Genomic DNA, 25,119 nt, shown 5'->3' on the forward strand with positions numbered 1-25,119 from the left:
TTCCAACCGTCAGCCTTTTTAAAAGTTGCATCAGTGGTTCAAATAAATCCTACTTATTTTTGTATTGTTATTAAATTTGATGTGTTCTATTTGGCAGGGAATCTTAGAAGAGAGTGACTCTTGCAATGAAATGCACGAACCAAACGAAGAGATTCTCAAGGAAAGTGCCGAAAAGGATGTTGGAAAAGAATTGAATTCTTTAGATCAGGTATTGGCAGTGGGATCGCAAATGTTATCTCTGCTCCCTAAATTAATTGTTTGATTCCTAAATGAAATCTTTTTGGCCTTAATTGAAAGCGTTCTTTCGTTGGCAAAATGTTACATGTAGGGTGACCACGCACACCTCGTATATTTTATAAGTTTTCATACATTTGCCTATATTTGTAGAATTCTTCGGGATTCACCTATCTCAAATATATCATTTGTTATCAAAACCTCTCAAGTTTAAACGAATTTTAGAAATCTTCGCTCGCTCAACCAATTATTAAACCATATTCTATTTAAAAACCGTGGATTTCCACGTCATAAGTACTTGAAACCTAAATTTACCGGTAATTTTAATGAAATTTATACTTTATTTTCCTTTATTTCCAAAAAATCCTATTAATGCTATAAATCGTATACAAATTTTCTATTTTTCCTATCAGATTGTTTTCTGTGGTCACCGTGTACTGGTTTTTTTTCACAATATTTGTTTTTTTTTGAAAATTGTTTTCCCGAAAAGTCTCAGATATCAGCACTGCCTAAAGCCGCGTTTTAATGAACAGTTGTAGCTTGTAAAAATTTGGGCTTGGGCTAGAAATAGTGTAAAATACGCTCTCATTTCAGTTTTCATGTTTGAGGGGCCCAATTTATGAACGGTCAGTGGGGCCCACCTGCCATCGGACAGGTTCACTCTATGGCCAGTCCGCCACTGCTTGTGAAGTTGATCTCGTTACGTCGGCCCCACCTTTGACGGTAGTTAGAAAATTGGTATGCTAATGCTAGGTTTTTCCAGGCGAAATAAAATCAGATCTTAAAAACAGTTTGATTTTAAAAATGATAAAAATGATCAAAGTTTTCGGGAGACATTCGCGTATGGTTCCGGAAGTAACCTTGTTCCGCCTTCAACTAATTATGATTTGATTCGTTGATTTGATGTTTAATAGTGAAAAGAATAGTACCAAAATTCCAGGCTGATTTAAAAAATTCAAATTATACTCACGAGTTCCGTTTCTTATTTATCTTTTTTAAAAAACGAAACACATTTGGTTTTTGTTAAAACCTATCGTATCTCTATGCCGTTTTTTTAACGCGATAAGCTAAAATTGCCTCGTTCCGTGAACACACGAACCGCTCTTTCTGGCTGCTAATAGTGGGGGCAGTCGAAAAAGATAGTACCAGGAAAAGCTAAATATTTCAATCTTTTCATTTTTGAAGAACAAGCTTTCATGAAAACACTTCTTACGGCTTAAATATAGCTAGTAAATGGACCAGGGTTAAGTTAGACAATTTTTATTTGAAATAAAGCGGTACTTCGGCACATATGCCTTCGAGGTGGAGAAGAAACTAATATTTAGCTACTTGGTTGTTTTGACTTTCTTGCAGAAGGAAGAACTGAAGAAACAAGATTCCGATGTTCGACAACATGGAGGCACCAGGTCTAGAAAGCGAAGGACAAGAAAAGGAAACAGTGAAAAGGTATTTAATCAGAAGCACAATAGGAACTTGGCGGCATTTCGTAGATAATACGTCAGCCGTGCTCTATCCGATTTGAAAAAAAAAACATATCAGCTTTGAATGCTTATCGCGGAAGATTATCGTCTCGATGTGGCTAACGGTTTTTTTGACGTCGCTATGTTAACTTAACAAACAACAACGTGAGAGGGAAGCGCGCAGAGGGGATTTTTCTCTCGTAGGCGGGGCGAAAGCCGTCAGAGTGATATTCCAATACACGGTACGGCAGGATAAGCATTCCAAGTAGAGGTATGGATTCCTTTTCATAACCATAAAATACTCTTTCTTAGTTAGTCTTTGTTTTCTTAGCAAAATCGCGAAATCTTTGATTTATAGCAATTTTGTTCATTATTTGCAAAATCTTTAATTATTTCCAAAGGTCGCAGGAAACAAAACCTCGCTCCTTCGGTCTCTCTTCCTTTATCCACCCCATCCGCAAAATATCTCTGTTAATATGGCGTTACTCCCTAGAAAACAGTCCTCTCTCACTCGTATCCTCCGGCCAATGAAGAATCCGCCCCTTCTTCATACCTACATGTACACTCTGTTCAAAAAGTCTTTGCCCGTGGGAGATTTCGAACATTTTCGCCCGTCATTTCTTGTATAGTTGCATCAAGTCGAAGCGGACATGGGTAATAGATTAATAAAATGTTTAGCTACAAATTGGCAAAAATTATTTTCTGGATAGACTTATAATTTGGCCTATTTTGGCCTAAAAGAGGGGGTGTCAACTTTTTATTTTTGATCTCAGGTCATTTAAAACCCGATTTCCGTGTTCTCCGGGTTTGATTTATATTTAGAAAGTGTTGTAATTATTCAAATCGACGCATTGGTTCAAAAGATATTCACCAAAGAAGTTTTCACAGAAATTGAGAAATATCTAAACATCTCACCAAGCCATTTAAAATAATAAATGTTAACGGGTTTTGTCGCCATCTATAGTTCCTAGAAGCAATCTTTTTTGTTTATTTCTAAATATGTAACAAATTGAAGGTTAACATAAATATTTTTATGTGATCTTTGAGAAACGAACAGGGGCGACGCCAGAAAATATTTATGTTAACCTTCAATTTGTTACATATGTAGAATTAAACAAAAAAGAAAATGTTCGAAATCTCCCACGGGCAAAGACGTTTTGAACAGAGTGTACTATAATTACTCGCAGAATTTTATACTCGCGCTCGGAGCTTTGGTGGCAGCGGCGGCGGTGGTGGCTGACGACACAGATCCCCGTTATAATATGTCGGCGGGGGGGGGGGGGGGCAACGAAATAAAAATAGCCGTTAACGCTAACACAGTATATTCAAACATTTGAATGCAGCGCCTAGTGTTTAAAAAGTCATTATCGTTTTAATCTCCAATACGTTATCAGTTTCCGTGGCAGAAATATTTGAATTTTGAATTTGGATTAACAAAATCAGTAGGGACGTCGGAAGGGGGGGGGGGGGGGAGTTAAACCCTTCGACTATGAAATTCAAGGGCTTCGTCTTATGGATTTTAAGTTTGATTTTTCAGGAATATGACCCAGATTTTAGAAAACGCACTTCAAAATAGTCAATGCACAGAACACGAAATTTGAACCCTCTACCGCCATTTTTAGAAGACTGTTTTTGAAAGTGCAATTCTCTATTGGTTGATATTATCTAGACTTTTTCGCTTTGCCTTCTGCCCCCCCCCCCCTTAAGTAACAAAATATTTCTAACGCCATTGCACGGGGGGGGGGGGGCGCTCGTCCTTTGCAGACATCTTTCCAATATTTGTTTCTTTACTAAATGGATTGTTGCTTTGTTCTAGAAAAGGGAATTTAATAGGATTTATAAAGCGAATAAACGTGAGAATCCAGCTTATCGTGAATGGGACAATGAACAACGAAGAATACGCCGTCTAGCGGAGAAAATGAGAAACGACACACAAAGTGGAAAGGTAAGGGCTATTTTGGTTAAAATCGGAAGTCATCTTGGAAAATGGCGAATTCGATAACCTATAAATATCGTTGTTGGTATACGAATTGTCAGTAAATTAAGTCCAACGCCATCTTGAAAAATGGTGGAGACCATAATCGATAACTACCCCAACCTTAGCCGAATAGGCGTTTCTATAAAATAAAACAAAAACAAATTAGAAGTATAAGATGTTTTTATCTGCGTCACGAGCGCAAGTTATTTAAGTGCTTTACTGGCACGTGGGTTTCAGATTCCGAAGGGTCTCGCGACTGCAGCGCGTGCTCTCTACGTTCAAGAGCTACAGCTAAGTGACGTAGACTTAACATTATCATATGATCTCTCGTATTTTATAGAAACACCTGCTGATTCCGACGACATGATGTCGAAACGAAATTTATAAATATTAAATTGAAAAGAAAAATTATGCCAAACCTTAGAAAAATATTAATCTGAAATACTGTTAAAAATTTAAAAATATTTAATTTGAACCAATAAATTTCACTTAGGCTAGCTCATACTAATAGGCACATCTCTAAAGTGGCGGTGTGGTTATATCTGTCGCCTCGAAGCTAGAGGAGCCGGGTTCAATCCTAGCTTGTGACACTGGGAGGTAGCAAGTTCTCTCCCCACGGTTTAGAAAGGTTCCCCTCGAGCTCTTCGGTAATAGTTAGTGTATGGAGCTGTCGGCTCGCGATGCATGAAGGGCTTGTCACCACCCTAATACGCAATTTAACCTGGCCACCTGGGATAAAGGCATTAAAAATAGAGCCGATTGGATTGGGGCCGTTTGGCGAAAATCACCCGGTGATGCGGAGCGGCCGTTTTTTTCCAAAATTATCCGCGGCGTAGAATTTTTTCGGCGGTGGCATGAAGGGGTTTAAGTGTAGTACCCTTTTGAAAATTAAAAAAAAATGGTTATGGAAGAAAAAAATAAAGTTACATAGAAAATATCAAAACAAAATTCAATATTTTCAAAAGGAGTCCAATTGGTTGGCAAATCTCCCAACTGGAACCTCTGACTAATGACTCAGAGATTGCCGAAGACTATTACTACTCGCTGAATTTTATACTCGCGCTGGGAGTTTCGGTGGCACGGTGGCACGGTGGCGGTGGCTGACGACACAGATACCTGTTATAATATTTCGGTGGGGGGGGGGGGGAACGAAATAGAAATAGCCGTTATCTCTAACACAATATGTTCAAACATTAGATTGCAGGCATAGTGTTTAAAAAGCCATTATCGTTTTTAATCTCCAACACGCACAGTGTTTCGAAAAGCCCAAAATGCGGCAGAAATTAAAAAATTACCAGACACATAATATTTACATATTTATATCCAGGAAGTTCACCCGAGATTTCTTCCGAAACACGCAAGTGGATACCCAATATTTTTCGAACGTTTTCTATTAAACGTTTCATTATATCCATTCCATAAATATTTCCGGTTTCCCTTCGCGACCGTTGAAGAAAGTTGAGTTTTAATATTTAGAAATTAGTAATAAAATTCCTAGCCAAAATTTGGCTAAAACGAATAACAGAAGAAAAGCCCTACCGTTATGCAAATTAGTATTACCCTAGCTTATACTAATTTGCAAAAATTATATTATAGAAAACAGTTTAATCAGGCAAAACATCACTTGATAATATACAAAAAATATGTTAACAAATATCTTAATTGCTTATTTTTTTTTAATATATGAAGCAAACATAGCTATTCAATATTCAGTTGCTAAACGCATATTGTTCAGAAAATATTTGTCGTTTTCATTACACAATTCTATCTCGTGTTCAGAATTATTTAAACTGACTGGATAAGGTGGTTCATTTGGTTCTTTAAGTAAATCCATAACGGCTCTCGGAAGTGGAATTTGTTTTTACTTTTCTATTCTTTTGCTGAGGGAAATGTTCGAAATAATGGGATCACTCGAATCCAGGGCTCGATTAAATATGTCCCGTAAATTTTCAATTCTAGATGTTTTCCTAGAATGCATTTCCCTGTCTCGACGGTATAATTTATTACGGGACTCACCCGCCTATTCACTTAGAACTCCTATAGGTAAAGTGGACTGCTGAATAATTATTTCACCATGAACAAGGATTTTATGTAGGGTTACAGGCAAATTAAACCACTTATAATTGTCAACGTACTTTTTACTTAATTCTAGACAATACTGGCCAAATTTTTCGGAATCAATGGGAAAATTTGAGGATATGGCACATAAAATTACGTGCAACCCCTCCACAAGCCAACGTTCAATGGAAAGAATTTCTGCAAATATTTCTTGATTTGAAGGCGAAAAAGCCCTTCTGGCCGTGTTTCCATCGTTGCTCGTGCCAGACCCACCAGGATTAGGAAAGTCTACCCTTAATGATAACTTATCCCACATCAAACGTTGAATATCTTGTTTTCTTTTAATAAAGGTCGGGTTCTTAGCTCCCCCCTTAATGCGCCAGATCTTTAATCCATCAACGTTGCCGTACCCCAAATGTAAGCAAAACTCCGTAAACCGTATCCAGGCGTGCAATGGACTCAGTCCATATCGTAACAGAGTTCCATATTTCGGTAAAAGGTTTTGACGAAGAATGTTGTTAAATTGGGTAGGTGCTGCCCCGCAGATTGGGCAGCATAGCTGAGACGAAGCACCTGATAAAATACTAAGCACTTTGCCGTCGATTACAGTAAGATTAAGACTGTACGCGACTGACACAGATATGCCCGAAATGTTTGAAGTGCAAATCTGCAGTTGTTCAATTTGTTGTTTTACCCAATCACTTTCTGCTAATATAGATTCCTTGGATGCTTTAATAAATTGAATTCTTAGGGGCCGACAAAAGCGTACTGACTGCGGGGTTCTGTTTTTCCAGACGGTATGTCCATATTCTGATCTTAGGCTCAAAGGAATAATTGTGGTTACAAAAAGGCAGGCATCACTAGAGTCGATAGAGCTACCGAAGCTCTGTTTATACCGCGATTGACCGGTGCTTCCATCAAAGCCCCAAGAGACTGAAAGAGTTAGATGTAAACTTTCCTGATTAATGTCCTTTGTGTACCTGATGATAAATTCTCCTTGAAGATTTAAAATCCGGTCTACAGTGTGGTCTAAAAGATTTTGAAGAGAAACGAACGCTACCGTTTCAGATACATTCATAACAGCCGGCCTGCAGAGTAATTTAGCCTGAAGAACTTTATAGTAAGATGGGAAGAGAGAAGAGCCATGAGATAAAGTAGTTTTCCTGATCATATTATAGGTGTTTACTGATAAATCGCCATCTAAAATCAATGCGAGAGCTTCTGTGTCAGAACAAGACGTTGGCACATCCTTGGGCATTCTTTCGGGTACAGCTGATGCTGAATTCGAACGGTTCATCAGTTCTTGTAAGCCCAAGGTCAATCCAGTTTCTCCTTTCCGTTCAACCGCTACTGCTGCTGCTTTTATGATTTTCTCAGCGGGTTCGTCTTCCAATAAGGATGCTAACTCACTAACGTGAACTCGTTTTGCGCGAGCAGATGCAACCGAAAATTCGATAATTGGCCTTCTTACATCAGGAACTCCTAAGGGCGTACAACCAGACGTGGTGCTTCCTCTCAAAGTTAGCCATCACTCTACCAGCTTGTTTCCACCAACGGTTAAACGTTTTTTTTGGCTCTCAATCGCTCTCCGTAGAATTTCGATTTGAAACTTCGAAAGGTTTTCCTTTATTTGATTTCCAAGTAAGATTCGGATACTCGAAATACAGTCACCTAGGTTTTTGTGTTGCTTGAAAATTCCAACCAATTCCTTTTTAGCAAAAGTAAATAGGGGGAGAAAGTCTAGCACTTGGGTCCAACCGCACGACGTCTTATTTGAGGGGTAAAATTTTTGGGCTTCGGAAATGACTTCCCCCTCGCCTATTTACAGGGACACAAAGGTATCGGTTGTACTCCGCCACGATGAAAAATAGTTCTCTATAAAATACGTGAATATTAAACTTTTGCTTTCGATAATTTGGTTAATTTAGTTCCTAAATATAATAGATATATGATAAAAACTAAAACTCGACATTTTAAAAATAATAACACGACTTTTGAAAAGTTATAAACCGTAACTAGAATAACGCTCACTTAAATCGTGGAGAGCGTGGCGCCATCTAAGAGCAGAGATCGGGACTAATTGGTAAATCTACGATGTTAAGGCCTAACAATTTGCAAGTTTAACTGAAATAATAGCTATAGCTACGAGCTTTTTTGTTTATTTTACAATTGATATGGTAATTATTAATTAAAATCAACCGTTATCGAAGGAAATAATGGTCAGCATTTGACAGATAGACTATTTGAAATCGCGAGGCGGTGACATGATTGCCAGGGAATAAAATTCAAAATTTTCATCTTGAGCGCGGACCGGAATACCCGGGAATACCACAAATGCACTACTTCGCGCGTAATTGGTTAGAAATATCACGTGATCACTAGCTCTTCAAAAAGGGCGTCGAGCATGGTGGAAGGTAAAATCTGAAGGCAGTGATAGACTTTCTCCCCCTATTTACTTTTGCTTTTAGTAATGGGAACTCTCGGGTTGCTCTTATCAATTGAATTACTGTTGGTTGGCGAAGAACTTAAATAAGGTAAAATATTACTACTGAATGAGGCGTCGTTTGTTATTGTTGCGTTGAAAGAGCGGTCGTGGCGAACATTGCCAACAATTTGACTTTGTGGGTTATCCGTATTTGAACAAACACGTTATTCAAATAAGTGAAAGCGCGTTAAATTTAAAAGTAACTTTCGGTTTTAAAAAAAAACACACATTTTGGCGCTTTAAATATTGTTATCTCGCTTCAATTTGTTTTCTTCTTCAGAAAGCAACTACGACCTACCAAAATGTATTCGGTAATGAGTTTAAACAGTTATTAAAATTCTCCATAAATAGCGATACTTGTGGGGTAACCGGCTCTTTAGTACAAATATTCAAAATTATATCGTTTTTTTACAAAAAAATGTACCTTAATCTTTTATTCTATTTAAGATCGTTAAATTTTTAATAAAAAATTCAGGAAGTGTAATGCAATTTTACTATATTGCAATAAAAAATTGATTTATAGCGTTGATAACAGATTAGAACCTCATCAAAAAAGCGGTCAGAATATTACGCGATTTTGGCTTTCAGCCAACGATATTTACTTTTAATTGACATCTGCCAAATCGTATTACCCAAATTGGTATGCATAAGTTGCTTTACCCGCTGATGAAATTTATAGCCAAATATGGCGGTTTCAGCCTAGATTTACAGTAATATTCTACAAAGCTTCCAAGTCAACTTTCTTCAACGGTCGCGAAGGGAAACCGGAAATATTTATGGAATGGATATAATGGAACGTTTACTAGAAAACGTTCGAAAAATATTGGGTATCCACTTGCGTGTTTCGGAAGAAATCTCGGATGAACATGCTCTAAAATGGACTTTTCCAACCCTAAAACTTAATTTTATTAGTATATTAGTACTTACGACGGTGAATTTTTGTCAACTCTCTAAACTCATTAAGGGCTATCGAATGCTACCAACGTTAACCCTGTGTTCCTAGGGGGAAGCTAACTTCGTCGCTAGGGGGCGCAGCATTAAAATTTTGGTGCTGCGTTACTCCTGTTTACTTCCTGGTTATAAATATGTAAATATTATATGTGTCTGGTAATTTTTTATTTTTTGCCGCATTTTGGGCTTTTCGAAACACTGTGACACGGTATCAGTTGCCGTGGCGCCGTGGCAGAAATTTTGCCTTTTGGAATTTAAACCCTTCGACTATGAAATTCAAGGGCTCAATCCTATGGAGTTTCAGTTAGATTTTTCCAGAATATGATCCTGATTTTAGAAAACGCACTTCAAAATAGTCAATGCACAGAACACGAAATTTGAACCCTCTACCGCCATTTTTAGAAGAACTGCGATTCTCTATTGGTTGATATTATCTAGACTTTTTCGCTTTTCCTTCTGCCCCCCCCCCCTCGAGTCACAAAATATTTCTAACGCCCCTGCACTGGGGGGGGGGGGGGGTCCTCTTTAACAGACATCTTCCCAATATTTGTTTCTTTACTAAATAGATTGTTGCTTTGTTCTAGAAAAGGGAATTTAATAGGATTTGTAAAGTGAATAAACGTGAGAATCCAGCTTATCGCGAATGGGAAAATGAACAACGAAGAAAACGCCGTCTAGCGGAGAAACTGAGAAACGATACACAAAGTGGAAAGGTAAGGGCATATTTTGGTTAAAATCGGAAGTCATCGTGGAAAATGGCGAGCTCGATAACCTATAAGTAACGTTGTTGGTATACGAATTGCCTGAAAATTTCTCTGTTGGTCGGTCATACCCAGTAGATTAAGTCTGAGGCCATCTTGAAAATGGCGGAGACCATAATCGATAACTACCCCAACCTTTAGCCGAATAGGTGTTTCTATAAAATAAAACAAAAACAAATTAGAAGTATAAAATGTTTTTATCTGCGTCACGAGCGCAAGTTATTTAAGTGCTTTACTGGCACGCGGGTTTCAGATTCCGAAGGGTCTCGCGACTGCAGCGCGTGCTCTCTACCTTCAAGAGCTACAGCTAAGTGACGTAGACTTCGGCGGCGGCATGAAGGGGCTAAAGTGTATTACCCTTTTGAAAATTAGAAAAAAATGGTTATTGAAGAAAAAAAAGTTACATAGAAAATATCAAAACCAAATTCAAATTTGTCATCGGCGCGCCAAGAAGTAAATGATTCGGCGGCGGTGGTTCGGCCATGGAACTAACTACGCTTAGGGACCCTTCGCTTGAGCCCTTACCCGTCTGAACGGGCTGCCTATTTGGTGTTTGCATTTTTTGGTGGTACAAACGGAAGTCGAATGCTACGCCATCTAGCGCGTTTTTTTTTAACTTGGTTTTACGGTTACCTTCTTTTGGTGCGACCTACTTTACTGTCACAGGTGTCGATAATTTTGAATTTTAGAAACAAAGTTGGGATATTGGGCCATGTTTTAGCTATGTGTAAACACTTTAATAACCAATACACATTCTACAAATTAATTTATGTTTAGTTAAATAGTCTATAGCACTTTCAGAATTCTGAGTCTATAAAATTGGTAAGTCAATGAAATTGTATTCCAATTATTTATTTTTTTGTTTGTAGCACCAAATTGGTTATTTTTTCCATCGCCAGGAGGCGTGAGAAACGGTTATTATTTCCTTTGAGGGAGAGCTAAGGTCCCTAAGCGTAGTTAGTTCCATGGTTTAGCGCCAGAGAAAATATTGCTGACGGTGGCGTTGGATCGGCGCGGCTAGGCTCTAAATAAAGTCGCTAGCTTACTTGAGTTTGAGGTGGTGCCTTGTATAATTATTAAAGTTAAAAATTTTCGCGTCCCTTGCATAGAGGGTTCTGCGTTGTATAGGAAGCTGGGGCTGGTTTAAGCGATCAAACTTTTAGTGTTACCTTTCATCTAATGTTAACAATTTTATGTATTTCAGAAACCGGTAGCAGAAAAGGAACAGATTAGTACTACGAGTAAGAAATAACTTTATAGTTCACTGAAAAAAAGGAATCAAAGCAGAGCAATGGGAGAAAGAGCTTTTGGCTAGGTGATATTTAACAGAAAAGTAGCCAAGATAGCTATGATGACGTCATTAAACTAGGTTCAAGCCAATTTCCTCCTAATGCTCCGTTTTACGCCAGTTACCAAGAGTACCAGGAGTTCAAAAGTATTGAACTTTGATCGGCGTTTAATGGTTACTCGTATGCCGAAGTGAGACGTCACTGTTAAAAAATTAAGATAAATATAGGGGTAAAGCAACCACCAAAATTCGCTACCATTGACTGACATTTTAATTTTCGTTGGTTGCTACTTTTAAGCGTCCATTTAATTTCGTCTTTGCCCGATAGGTAACACCATGGTAAATCCCGAATTGCTAGTTAACTTTCAGCTTCACAGGAACAGATTGTGTTATTATTTATTTAAAAGTTATTTTATTCAAAAAAATTCTATTGAATTAGATCATCTTAGCTATACCAAAGATAATATAAATAGCTCGTACCCTAGATTCGAAATCACTGCCTCGCGTGTAGTCAATAGCGTTTATCCTCTCCGAAAAAATTATATCCATAGTTACCATGGTAACCAACTAGAGATAGCGCCCTATAGCAACCGCCGATGGAGGCCTATTTTTCGGAGGTCACGTGCCGGAAGTGGGCAATCGCAAAGCTCTCTAATTTTGAATCTATATTATCTTTAGATATAATTATACCTTTTGGCTGCTGAGCTAGAAAATACTAATTTATATGGTACTATTCCTACTCTACCTTATATACTGTCTGCCGATAAACAACCCTAGCAGTGTTACCGATCATGGTTTGCATTAAATGGCGGGAAATTCATTTTGGCACGAAACAAAAGCTATATTACGTCACTTTCGAAACCCAATAAGAATTTCCTTTAACGTAGATCCAAACAAACAGCCCATCCCCGATGAGCCGATCGCCGGAACCAGCGCAAAACAGACCTTGTCCTCCAAGGACGGCGGTTTCCAGCAACAGACGGAAAATAAAACTATTATAGGACCTCAGTGTTTCAAATGCTCGGACTGCTTCAAAAAGTTCAAATTGAGTCATCATGACGTTTTCCGCAAACACAGATTGGTGAAGCACGGTGACCAGAGACCCTTCATCTGTGAGCTCTGCAGTCTGACCTTCAGTCGTTTCGGCGCTCTGAACAAGCACTTGGCCAAACACGTCGTCGAAGAGCCGATCGAGTGTCTGATCTGCAAGAAGAAATTCCAGAGCGACGACGACGTCATGGAGCACTTGAAGAATTCGCACCAGTGGGACATCGGGAATGCGCAAACAGTCACCGCAGCTGCTTCGTCAACAAGTGACCGCTATCCCTTTCGTTGCGACGCTTGCCTCGGGAATTTCAGTACGCAAAGGGGTCTCACAAATCACCAGTCTTTTTGTGACAAGCTTAAAGTCGTTAACGTTGCCAGTATTCGTTTTGGGAAGGTAGGCTTGTTAAAAACGGTAATATTTTACGGGCCATAATGGGCTTCGTTAAACAGATTTTCATATATTCTTTGAAATTTACAGACAATTTTAACTGAAAAAGGTTAAATGTATTTATTTGTGATTCGGGATGACTTGGGCCGAAGGTGGTGTCTTGGGTATTAGCCTAGTGGATTATTATTATTATTATTATAAAAACTTGTTGAGGTTAACGGTAATAGTTAGTGTAGGGAGCTGTTGGCTCGCGTGGCATGCAGGGCTTGCCACCACCCTCCTAAGCATTGTTACCCGACCACCTGAATAACAGGCTTCAAAAGTCCCTCGATGACTTGGGCCGAAGGTGGTGTCTTGGGTATTAGCCTAGTGGATTATTATTATTATTATTATAAAAACTTGTTGAGGTTAACGGTAATAGTTAGTGTAGGGAGCTGTTGGCTCGCGTGGCATGCAGGGCTTGCCACCACCCTCCTAAGCATTGTTACCCGACCACCTGAATAACAGGCTTCAAAAGTCACTTGATGACTTAGGCCAAAGGTGGTGCCTTGGGTATTAGCCTAGCTGATTATATGATTATATTATTAAAAGATAAGCCCTTGATTTAAAGCAAGTGTCGGCTCTAGGTGAAGTAGCTCGTTTTTCAACAGATGTCGCTAGCGTCGAAATCAAAACAAGATGCCGAATCTACATTTCGACCCAAAAGGCGGGACATAAAAGTATGCTTCGCGTTGATTGGCTCGTTTGTAAATTTGTCATTAACTTCAATTATAGTAATTGTTTACAATATATTTTATATGGGATATATAATTTAGGTTAAACTTCACTAAAGTGGTGTAAATATAATACTCTATAATGGTTCTCTGACGACCAAAGACTATATATACGCTTCGCTTACTAGACAGGCGTGTTCCTAGGAAAAACCTGTTGAACACCTCTGTAGCACTGTAAAAGCTGGGTTAATATTTGGACCCGTGGCTAGTGGCGCCACTAGTAACACAGCTCAAGCTAGGGGGAAATTTTGACCATCGTCGAGATGGAGCCACAATCGGTATGCAAGTTGAGCCATAGAACACGCCTGTCTATTAAGCGAAGCGTATATATAGTCTTTGCTGACGACGTTATTGTTTCGCTATTTTAAATTTTAGCTTCCGTTCCCATTAATAGATGGCTCCACGCTCTCCACGAAAGTAATTTTTTTTCGAAGATTCGGATAAATTCATGGCCATCTCTAATAACAGGGGCCTTTTCAAAATACAGGTGGCAATGATAGAGCTTTAAAACCAACGGCTATTAATTTTTTCTGCGATTTCTCTCTCCTTTCCTTTTTCCCTGCCCTAGAACCGCTATAATTTATTTTTCTTTTACTTTTAGAATAAACATGACGTAACTGAAAATTGTAAAGAATTAGTACCGATCGCAGCAGCAACCCCCGCTCAGAGCACTGTCCAAGAGACCATTACTATTGAGAACCTTTCTCGTGATAGTGAGAAATCTGCCCTTGCTACTGAGAACACTGCCTTTGCTACTGCACATTTGGAAACCTCAACCATTGTCGGTATCCCACCAGATGATGATACGGCATTGGCCCTTTTGGACAATCTGTTGAATCTAGCCGTCCAAGAAGTGAACAAAAACAGTCCGCCTTCTACTTCCAGCGAAATGTCTCCCCGTGTTTCAAATTCCGAACGAAACGGGCATGAACCTGAATGTTGATGAATCAGTAAATGTTTCCTACGGAACATGCCACTTTCATTCTATGTCATGATCATATATATTTACAAGTTCAGTTGTAGATGTTTGGGATTAAAAACGTTTTCACGGATCAGTCAGGTAGCTAAAGGTCGGATCGTTATTGCAAATGTTTGGTGTAGAATACTTAGCCGACAAATTGTTTTTTTAACCACAACTTCATAATGTACGTACCAAGACCAAATCAGCATATTAATTTACATGCCAGAGCAAGAGTTTTTTCGTCACGATGTTCAAACTTTAAATATTTCACTGTAATGTAAAAGCTATAACCGGACTTTCATTACCTTCAAAATATATCTAAGAACTTAGCTCGCTCGTATTAAACCTCGGATATACCAATTTATTAGTTAGTTTCCACATTTTTTTCAATTATGTTAATTTGATGTTGAATACATGTACCTTTAATTGTTTTGAAGAATAATCAACATTTGCTAAAATGATGTTTTTTATTTATGTTGAAAAGTTTCTCTTACGACCAAAATATCATCAAATCAAATCAAATTTGTTAGTATTACAGTTAGAGATTTGTATATCGGTGTTAGAGGGCCAAGTCATTGAGCGACTTATCATTAGGTTATTCAGAGGGTACTACATTCAAAACTGAATAAAGCTTCGTTAAAGAGAATATAACCCCGGCAGGGAAGGTCAAGCTTCTACAAACATCCACTGTGGCGCTGATTTACATTTTACCCCCAAATTTCGAAAAAAGGTTATACTCCCCTTAAGCAGTTGTTCAAGCTACAATATGTACCGAAATCAGAGTGCTGGTTGGTGGTTGTCTCTATACTTGTACGATAGTATAGTTTGTTTATAATATGACACACGATTTTCTGTGGCATGCCCTTAGTTTAGTTACTCAATTCACATTTCTGAAACATAGTTGAAGAAATGTTGGAATTTGTTTCACAAGAGCACATGAATTGAGCACGGCTTTTGTTACTGCCGAGGCAATCGTGGAAATATAATCTTATTTATCTGGATGACTTTTATGAATAAGTTCATGACTTGAAACTTCAAATTAAAACTCCAATTTCGAAATACGATTATTAGTATGATATTTGTCGTATCACAAGGTTCTCCTTGTAAAAGTTAATCTACACAACGTGATAATATTACGGATAATAAGCCTTAACCCTCGACCGAAACGCTACCTAGATCTAGGGCCAATTTACAGCGCTTAGACGCGTCTTACTTGCTCAGAGGGTTGTACTATGGGAGTCTTGGGAGAAACATAAGGAAGGACGACTCGTAAAGTGCCTGGTTGTACTGCTGATGGCAGCGCTTCTAGCGGGAGTACGTGACAAACAAATGGCAGCTTCCATTTATTCCTCGTGAAATAGGTAGCTTCGAAGATACATACTACTACAGGCGAAACATTGCCACGGCTGGAGCGAAAACAAAGTAACGTTTTTATGGCGGTGCAAAATGTTACTTTTTAAATTGTGCCAATTGTCAAGGCAAAATAAAAGTAGAAAGAATATATCTTTTCAATTATCCTAAAGGTCAAAAAAGGTGAGTCAATTAATGTATATTAATTCCTGTTAATAAGTGTTCTAACTCAGTCTTGGTCATTGATTGTAGATGTGGGAAGCCAAAATATACCTCTCCTCGGAAGAATTGTCCCTAGTTGTATTAATTTATCGAGATGACCTTTAATGATATATCTCCGCAATTCAGAGTTATTTACTGAAAACGTAATCCTGGTTCAATCCCACCCGGTATAAAATTTTAATTATAATAAAAATAATTGAGACGAAACAACCGAAATTAATTTATTCAGAATATTATAAACTAAGTAGATACAACAGTGAGTTAGACGTACTAAAACAATGTACAATTGAGTTTAACCCTCTTAACAGTACAAGTTTATCAATTAATACGAAGCCAATTTCAATGAAAGAAATATCTACAGAGGGTACTTGTTATTAGTTTTCTCACTTACGCAATACTTGACGCATCTTTAACGCTCATTTTATTTCAACACTCGCCCATGATGAAGATAACCTGGGTAAAACCGATACCCTTTCTAATTTCTTCTTTAGATAAACCCTCGTCTCCTGCCATCTTATATTCAAAATTAACTAACTCTTATTTAAAAAGCACTACACCAAATTCAATAAAACAAACCTCGTGGCATAAAACAATTCCTTAATAACAACAAAAAAAACCTACTTTAAACCATTTCACACAAAGAACAATAATTTAATGCTAACAAATTCCTTCAAAAATTTAGAAACCAAACAATAGAAAATTATTATACACCTTACCATTAACAATCAGGAATTTTCGACGTTATTATTATGAAACCGGATAAGCTAAATAACACGACGTACACACTGTAAAGGTTCCTCCAAAACTGGACGTTTTCGTGGGAAAAATAACCTCAAACAAGATTTGACCTTTAAATTTTCATACGTAAAATATTTAGACTTTAAGAAGTTCACAAAAATTAAAAAACAAAGTGCAATAAAAAATATCCACAGATATTGTATTTATCCGTTTAGTAAAAATCCCCGCCTTATCATTATGGTTCCTTTACTTTTATATTTACCTTAAGGAAGTCAATGGCTCGGCGGTGAACTATACGCATGGTAACAATGCGACCCTAGTTCAATTCCTGATCACAATCATATTTTACATTAAAATACTAAAATATTTAATTAAATATAATATTAATATAATTTATAAATATTTAATTAAATATAAGATTAATATAATTTATAAATATTTAATTAAATATAAGATTAATATAATTTATAAATATTTAATTAAATATAAGATTAATATAATTTATAAATATTTAATTAAATATAAGATTAATATAATTTATAAATATTTAATTAAATATAAGATTAATATAATTTATAAATATTTAATTAAATATAAGATTAATATAATTTATAAATATTTAATTAAATATAAGATTAATATAATTTATAAATATTTAATTAAATATAAGATTAATATAATTTATAAATATTTAATTAAATATAAGATTAATATAATTTATAAATATTTAATTAAATATAAGATTAATATAATTTATAAATATTTAATTAAATATAAGATTATTATAATTTATAAATATTTCATTAAATATAAGATTAATATAATTTATAAATAATTAATTAAATATAAGATTAATATAATTTATAAATATTTAATTAAATATAAGATTAATATAATTTACAAATATTTAATTAAATATAAGATTAATATAATTTATAAATATTTAATTAAATATAAGATTAATATAATTTATAAATATTTAATTAAATATAAGATTAATATAATTTATAAATATTTAATTAAATATAAGATTAATATAATTTATAAATATTTAATTAAATATAAGATTAATATAATTTATAAATATTTAATTAAATATAAGATTAATATAATTTATAAATATTTAATTAAATATAAGATTAATATAATTTATAAATATTTAATTAAATATAAGATTAATATAATTTATAAATATTTAATTAAATATAAGATTAATATAATTTATAAATATTTAATTAAATATAAGATTAATATAATTTACAAATATTTAATTAAATATAAGATTAATATAATTTATAAATATTTAATTAAATATGAGATTAATATAATTTATAAATATTTAATTAAATATAAGATTAATATAATTTATAAATATTTAATTAAATATAAGATTAATATAATTTATAAATATTTAAAATGATGTAGAATAAATTATAGTACCTAACGTTATAACTTTCTAAAGGACATTCGCCAAAGCTGTTTTTTAGAAAAACACCGTAACTTAAGAAGCGTTGGTGTACAATTAGTGGAAACCCTGCCATTGGACGTTGAGTGATTGCATAACACTCAGCACTCGGTCCGTCCCAAAGTCATTAAGAAGAAGTTGGAGAGAAAACGCCCGTACTGAACGTCCACAACCATCATAACACAAACACAACAAACTCAACACCCACAACCGTCATAACACGAACTCAACATTCACAACCTACGCATAAACATTACAACATTACAATAACGAAATATCCAATCAAACTGAATTGAAACTGTCGTGACGGTGAGCGTTGACGAAAAAAAGACAATCCAAACCCAACCCAACCGCAAATCAATCCGTTAACGCTCACCGTCACACGGTGGTTTTGCCGACCCTTCGAGAAACTGCGAACGCAGAATTTTCGAGAAACTGCGTACGCAATGATTATCCTTTGCACGGATAAGACAGACAGTCACACAGACAGACAGACAGACACGGTGATTGTATAACCCCTCCTAGGGGAGAGGTAAAAATGGTAGAATAAATCAGGAAAAGATGATTTATTTGGAAAGGAAGATTATGTTTATAAGAAAAATTGAAAGAGTGCCGTGCTCATTTCGAAATGTGCACGTTCACTATTGCCCAGGATTAACGAGCGGTGGTTGTCTAGGGGTAGTTTTAAGTTTACTAGAATCAAGGGAGTTAAATCAGACTGCCAAGGTTACTAAACAGAAAGTTCAGTTTAATGGTACTTAAAATATTAAAACAAAATACAAAATACGCTCTGCAGAGGTTAAACGAATTGACACGACTAAATCTAAATACAAATAATACCAACATTAAATACTCAAGTCCGTGGTGATGTGGAGTCTACCTTTTCCGGTCCGGTCTTTAACGCGGTAGGCTATAAGACACATATTCTTGCCGCACACACGCACTATGGGCCAATCAGCCTCTTTTGGGGTTCCCGCTACTTACCGACTTTGGATTCTTCCGGATCAAACCTCCCGATCCTCTCGGCGAACTGAATCTCATCGGAACTTCATTTTCCTCGGGGTCCTCGTCTCTCGGACTGGCTGGTAGGTTAGATCACCTGGGCTTAGGTGTGAAGTTTTCCGTCACTCGGTGGCTTAAGACCCACGATCTCAGTGTTCAGGAACCTCGGAGAAAAAACTGGCGAGCTCCACCAGGAGCCAAAGGACTTCTCTCTCCCACCTTTTTGGGTTTCTCGTTTTTACCAAGAGGTCATCTGAGCTCGCTCATGCGGGTTCTGTTTTGGGAGTAGCCAATCCTCCACCGTAGGCAGGGCTTGTTTAATTATCAGATGGCACGCTCATGGACAACTCCCTATTGTTTGATGGGAATTTTGGCGCACTCTGAAACCCATTACCCGGTTCGTACCATCTTCTACCAGCTACCAAAGATACCGCGCCCGTGACGAGGCTTCGGAGAGACCCTTAGTTCTTTGTCGGAAACTTTTAGTTTCCTAGATAGTTTTGAAACTGGTGGAACACTTTAACTCGCGAGTATTTCTAGCGGACTCGCAAAAACCATTCTTACACATAAATCTCTAAAATCTAAAAATAGCAAACGAAATAATAGAAGGCAACTTGAAACCATTACCCTGGCAGTTATCATAAATTCGTGAGGGAATAGGGACTACCGGCATCTGAAAGACAGAGAACTACTCCTTCGCTATAATAGGAACGTTACAGAAATTGAAAGATAGGGCACGGTTGCCTGTGGCCACCAAGTTACCATGGACCCCACGTGCGACTAACGAACCCAAAGTCTTAACAAGAAAGTTGGGGAATTTTTGGCTAAGAACCGCTGATTGTACCAATTCTCGATGGCCAGCATCGGGTAATGGAGGTGGGGGAAAAGCGCCAGAAAACGAACAATGACACAGGGGGACGATTCGAAAGAGTGAGAATGTTAATGGTTTCCAAGCGACAGGACTCGCGAGGAGTATATTTTTATTTTCAAGAATCATACGTTCATGTTTAAAGATTGGAGTTAAATATTACTAAATACGAATATCTTGTTATGCCTATTACTTCCAACTCTATCCCAACCAAAAATGGTCGTCACCCAATCACTTGGAATAGTAAATTTCTTTTAAACATTATTGAACAGATTCCACTGACCCGAGGTGTTTATTGCCGATTTAGTTCAAAGTCGGCAGTAATGTACACCTATATAAGATATGAAATTTCCCAAATCGGCAATTAACACCTCGGGTACTCTCCTTGTGAGTTGTTGATGAATAACAAAGATGCAAATTATGAACAGTTGAATCTTACACCAGTCATGTCCAGAAAAACTAAGGAAAGGGTTCGAAAAACAGATTTTTTTGACACAGGTAAAATATCACTTAGAAAGTAAGACAATTATTTATTATTCAATAGCTCAGTCAATGTTGTAATTATTTAAACCAGGTTCAGCTATTAGTTTAACACCAGTGGCAACAAACAAAAATGAGAGTGGACAATTGGTTCTACATAGCTAGAGAAATGAATAAAGAAATAGAAATTGAGCTTTCACACACTCCAAAAAGACCTAGATTACAATCGAGATCTTTATTTGCAAATAAAAAGAAGAGCCCCTCAACTCAAACTAAGCCATCAATTAAGTCCAAAAAAACACAAACATAAAAGAAAGTGTCCCCTAGTAAAAGACGACTTAAACAATTATTGCAAAAACAGTACCATAGAAATTAGAGATTATCAAAAAAAAAACTTTCAAAACCCAGAATTAACCAAGAAGTGTTGATAGAAGAAATTAAAAGACTTCATCCAAGAGAAGGGGCAAATTTCTTTAAAATGCAATTAAGAGCAGAAAGTGGAAAAGCTAAGGGTACAAGGTGGTCTCCCATGGAAAATTAGTTAGGTCTTTCCCTTCATTACCATGGTCAAAAATCCTATTTTCTCTTAAGGAAAATGGTCTTGCTCCCAAGCAAAATATCCCCTGTAAACTGGGTATTGTTAAAGAATTGTGGGAAACTTCGGAGAAACAAGTTGGCAAGCCAAAATATAACTCTCCTCGGAAGAATTGTCCCTAGTCGTATTAATTACTCGAGATGACCCATAAAGATTTATCTCCAATTCAAAGTTATTTACTAAAAACGTAATCCCGGTTCAATCCCGCCCGGTATAAAATTTAATTATAATAAAAATAATTGAGATGAAACAACAACCGAGTTTAATTTATTCAGAATAGTTACAACAGTGAGTTAGATGTACTAAAACAATCATAATTGAATTTAACCCAATTTACAGTACAAGTTCATCAGTTAAATATAATACGAAGCACATTTTAATTGCTTACGAAATACTTGCCGCATCTTTAACGCTCATTTTATTTTAACACTCGCCCTTGATGAAGATAACGTAGAATAGCTATATTCGACATCTGGTAGTGGACGACTCGTAGACTTCCTTTTGACGTTGTGACACATACCGCATGAAAAAGACCAATGCTGTCCAATTTCCAATATCATATAATGACTCGAAAACCCAGGAAATCAATGACTGCATTAGGAATCGTAGATATCCAAATATCCAAACCAATAGAAAATGTATTAACAAGAAGCGAAAACCTTACCATTGACAAAACCACAAAAAGCCACTGGACTAAACGACAGCTCGTATATCAATAAACGTCAAACCAACGCCACCGCATTAATAAAACTTTATCTAAGTGAACTACCCACGGGTTCTACCCTTTAACCATCTTATCTCTGCTGACTGCGCTAAAAAAAAGATTTGACCTTTAAAATTTCATACGTAAAACAATTTAGACTTTAAAACCTATTAATATACTCTTCCGCTTAAGCTGAGCTTCAAAGAACCGTAACATGTATCGGTGGTTCTGTGGTAGAACATTCGCCTGTTAAGCAGGTGGACTCGGGTTCGAATCCCGCCCAATGCTATCGCAAATTAATACTAAGACTAACACCGTAAACATTTGGTGGAAACCCTGCCATTTGAAAGTTGAGACGTTTACCGTAACCCTCAGCTCTCGGTAAAAAGTCAATAAGAAAAAGTTGGAGAGAAAACAGCCATTCATACAAACCGTAAACACAACAAACTCATCCTCCACAACCGCCATAACACAAACTCAACGTTCCCACACTACGCATAAACATTACAAAAACAAATTTCCAATAAAAATGAATTGCAACCGTCGCGACGGTGAGCGTTGACGAAGAAAACAATCCAACCCAACCACAAATTTTTCCGGTAACGCTCACATGGTGGTTTTGCTAACCTTTAAACTGCAAACACGGTTTTTCGACTTTGCTCCGGTAACGCGTTTTGGACTTTGCCCCAGTAACGCGTTCGCAGCACACCGACAGACAGACACGGTGATTGTAAAACCCCTTGGAGAGGTAAAAAGCAAATAGCATGACTGTAAAAGAAAAGTTAGCTAAATTAACTTTCGATGAAATGTCATTGAAAGAAGGCCTTATTTCCAACGAAGGCGAAGATATTATCTAAGGCTACGCCAATTTAAGGGGGTGTGTACAAAAGACTGAATATAAATGAAAAAACTCCCTACATTTATTTAGACAACCAAAAAATATACTTCATGCATGACAAATCTCATTTAATAACAAAACAAAGTACTAATTTGAGAAACCACGATGCTGTAATTGGGAAGTGCTGAGCTTCATGGGCTCATATTGAGAGGCTCTTTTACCTTGACTCGAAGGAAACTTTGAAAATTGTGCCAAAGCTTACATTGAAACAATTGAATCTAACACCATTTACCAAAATGAAAGTAAAATTAGCAACGCAAGTGATTAGTCATAGTGTTGCTATGGGGATTATTTTTTACATGATGAAAAATCAGTTGCCCAGTGAAGCCCAAGGAACTGCAAATTTTCTTTCTGAATTTGATAAGATTTTTGACTGTTTAAATTCATCTAGACGCAAACGAGTACAGATGTGCAATAACAAAAAAATCCAATCATTTGAAATTCCTAAAGGAAAAATTAATATGGCTCGATAACCATTTGGGAAGAAGCTAAAAGAAAAGTTGAAAGAAAAAGAACATTAAAGCTCCGCCAAATCATCAGTTATATTAAAAAAGACTAGAGATAAAAAACTAAGTAAACTTAAACACAAATGATTTTATATAAGACCCCAATGGTTAAAAATAAAAGATAAAAAAATATTTGCTGTTTTTTTTCATAAAATAATTTTTTGAAGTTCAAAATTCCCGCTCTGTTTGAAAAAATAAAAGATTATAATCACGTACGCTCGCGAGATGAGGTAAAACATAAAAACCGAAACCCCTTACACCTCTCAAAGGCAGAGTCATCCTTCCTTATCCTTCTTCCATGGTTGTACCTTGTAGTTCCCTCTCTGGTTGTATTCAACCACGTAAACACTCCAGAAAGGAGAGAGAGAAAAGTCGGGAAAATTCTTGAAAAGTGCCATCTCTCAAAAATGTCAATGCTAACCACTCGGACCACTCCTCCTATTTACTCCTGGTATTACTAATTCAAATGAAAAGGCAACGATATTTGAAAAGTATCCTAGAATTGGCCCGACTAGTTTCAAACTCGTTGGGTACGTTCAATAACACTCATCAAAAATATTGGTGAGTAATCGATGCCATCATTTTCTTACTGAACGACTTTTGGCGTTTCCGGTTGGAACGTCCTGATGCCCATCTGAAAAACCAGCTAGAAGAGATGATTTTTTTGTTGGCGTGATGTCACACGCGTTGTTAGTAGATTTCGCCGCCATGTTTTAAAACACCGGTGACTGAAATATAAACCTGTTCAACAACCCAGTGGCGTATTGAAGGGCTGTGGCGCCCGGTTCAAAATTATGATATAGCGCCCTCGAAGTGTGTCATTAAAAAAATAAATTAGGTATAAATATTAATTTATGCTTTACATAGTACGTCGGTGGTACTGTTCTACTGTGAATTATATACAGATTAAATTCCCAACGAAATCCAGATGAGTTCGTCATTCGACATCTGACAGTGTTCTGTCATTAAGAATGTTAAAAACTAAATTCTACAAGCATATAGTTAATTCGTAACCTCAAACGCAACTAAAGGACCTTTAGGGACATTAAAATATAATAAACATACATTTATATAGTTTGAATAATTTTGAACCTTTTGGCGCCCCTCTTGATCGGCGCCCGGTTCAACATGTCCCCTTTCACCCACTATCGGTAAGCCTCTGAGCTCTGCAACAACCTGTAAAACCACGACGTCATCAAACAAAAATTCAAGCAAACACCGATTTTCAACTGATTTCGTTATTGATCCGTCATCCCCAATTAAATTTTATTTCTTTAAATAATTTTTTGGGAAATTTTTATTTTCAATTAGTTAAAATTAACACTTTTTATTAGAAACAATCGTTATTCTGCTAAGTAATAGAACACATTTGTAATATAAATATTTAAAACGAATATGGCGCTACTATACTAATGTCGATCATCGGATTTTCTCTCGAATGACCATTGCCGTTACATGTGCCCCCAACCTTTACTTAGGGGCCCGGCACCACATGATAGTCATTTAAAAATTTGTAAGCTAATTAGGAATATGTTCAAATAGTATAACTTTCACAAATTTAAAATTAACACATTCTAAAGAGAAACAGTACCTATTTTAAAATTAGTTTAGTTCTATCCTGGAATATGATTCCGTCGTTAGTCCATCCGAATACTTCCTATAACATTCTCAGTTACTTTAAGGGTTTACGAAGTGATGCTGAAGTTTCATTCATTCGAAATGGTGAATACACAATATCTTCAATATGAACATCAAAGTATATATTAAACTTATTATTTACCATGGTGAATATTAGTAGAAATTATGTTTAATTCAGAGAAAACGGCATGGTATTAGAAGATAAAACTTATTTTATACAAGACGTTTCGAGCCGAGGCTCTTCTTCAGTCGTTCGTTAGTTTTAATTTT

The 25,119-nt window shown here is 36.4% G+C and overlaps 2 protein-coding genes across 4 annotated transcripts in view; both read left to right on the top strand.

Annotated features, from left to right (window-relative positions):
- LOC149963235 (uncharacterized) overlaps positions 1–11,407 on the top strand; it is a 51,531-nt gene extending 40,124 nt beyond the window's left edge. For 2 of the 3 annotated variants that reach the window (XM_090180442.1, XM_090180441.1), the window contains exons 15-19: positions 98–208; positions 1,588–1,680; positions 3,511–3,639; positions 9,751–9,879; positions 11,132–11,407. In XM_090180442.1, coding sequence (XP_090036568.1) covers positions 98–208; positions 1,588–1,680; positions 3,511–3,639; positions 9,751–9,879; positions 11,132–11,179 — 510 coding nt within the window. In that variant the 3' untranslated portion in view covers positions 11,180–11,407. The remainder of the gene's footprint in view (positions 1–97; positions 209–1,587; positions 1,681–3,510; positions 3,640–9,750; positions 9,880–11,131) is intronic. The other variant, XM_090180444.1, reaches the window with a different exon arrangement.
- A 613-nt stretch (positions 11,408–12,020) lies between these two features.
- Positions 12,021–14,745, top strand: LOC149963236 (uncharacterized). The gene is made up of 2 exons (XM_090165382.1): positions 12,021–12,656; positions 14,025–14,745. The coding sequence occupies exons 1-2, from the start codon at positions 12,021–12,023 to the stop codon at positions 14,364–14,366; spliced, it is 978 nt and encodes a 325-aa protein (XP_090021508.1). The 3' UTR covers positions 14,367–14,745.
- Positions 14,746–25,119: the final 10,374 nt, after the last annotated feature.

Source organism: Leiobunum rupestre, chromosome 1 (genome assembly GCF_980474605.1).
Source record: "Leiobunum rupestre chromosome 1, qqLeiRupe1.1.hap1, whole genome shotgun sequence".
Lineage (NCBI taxonomy): Eukaryota > Metazoa > Arthropoda > Arachnida > Opiliones > Sclerosomatidae > Leiobunum > Leiobunum rupestre.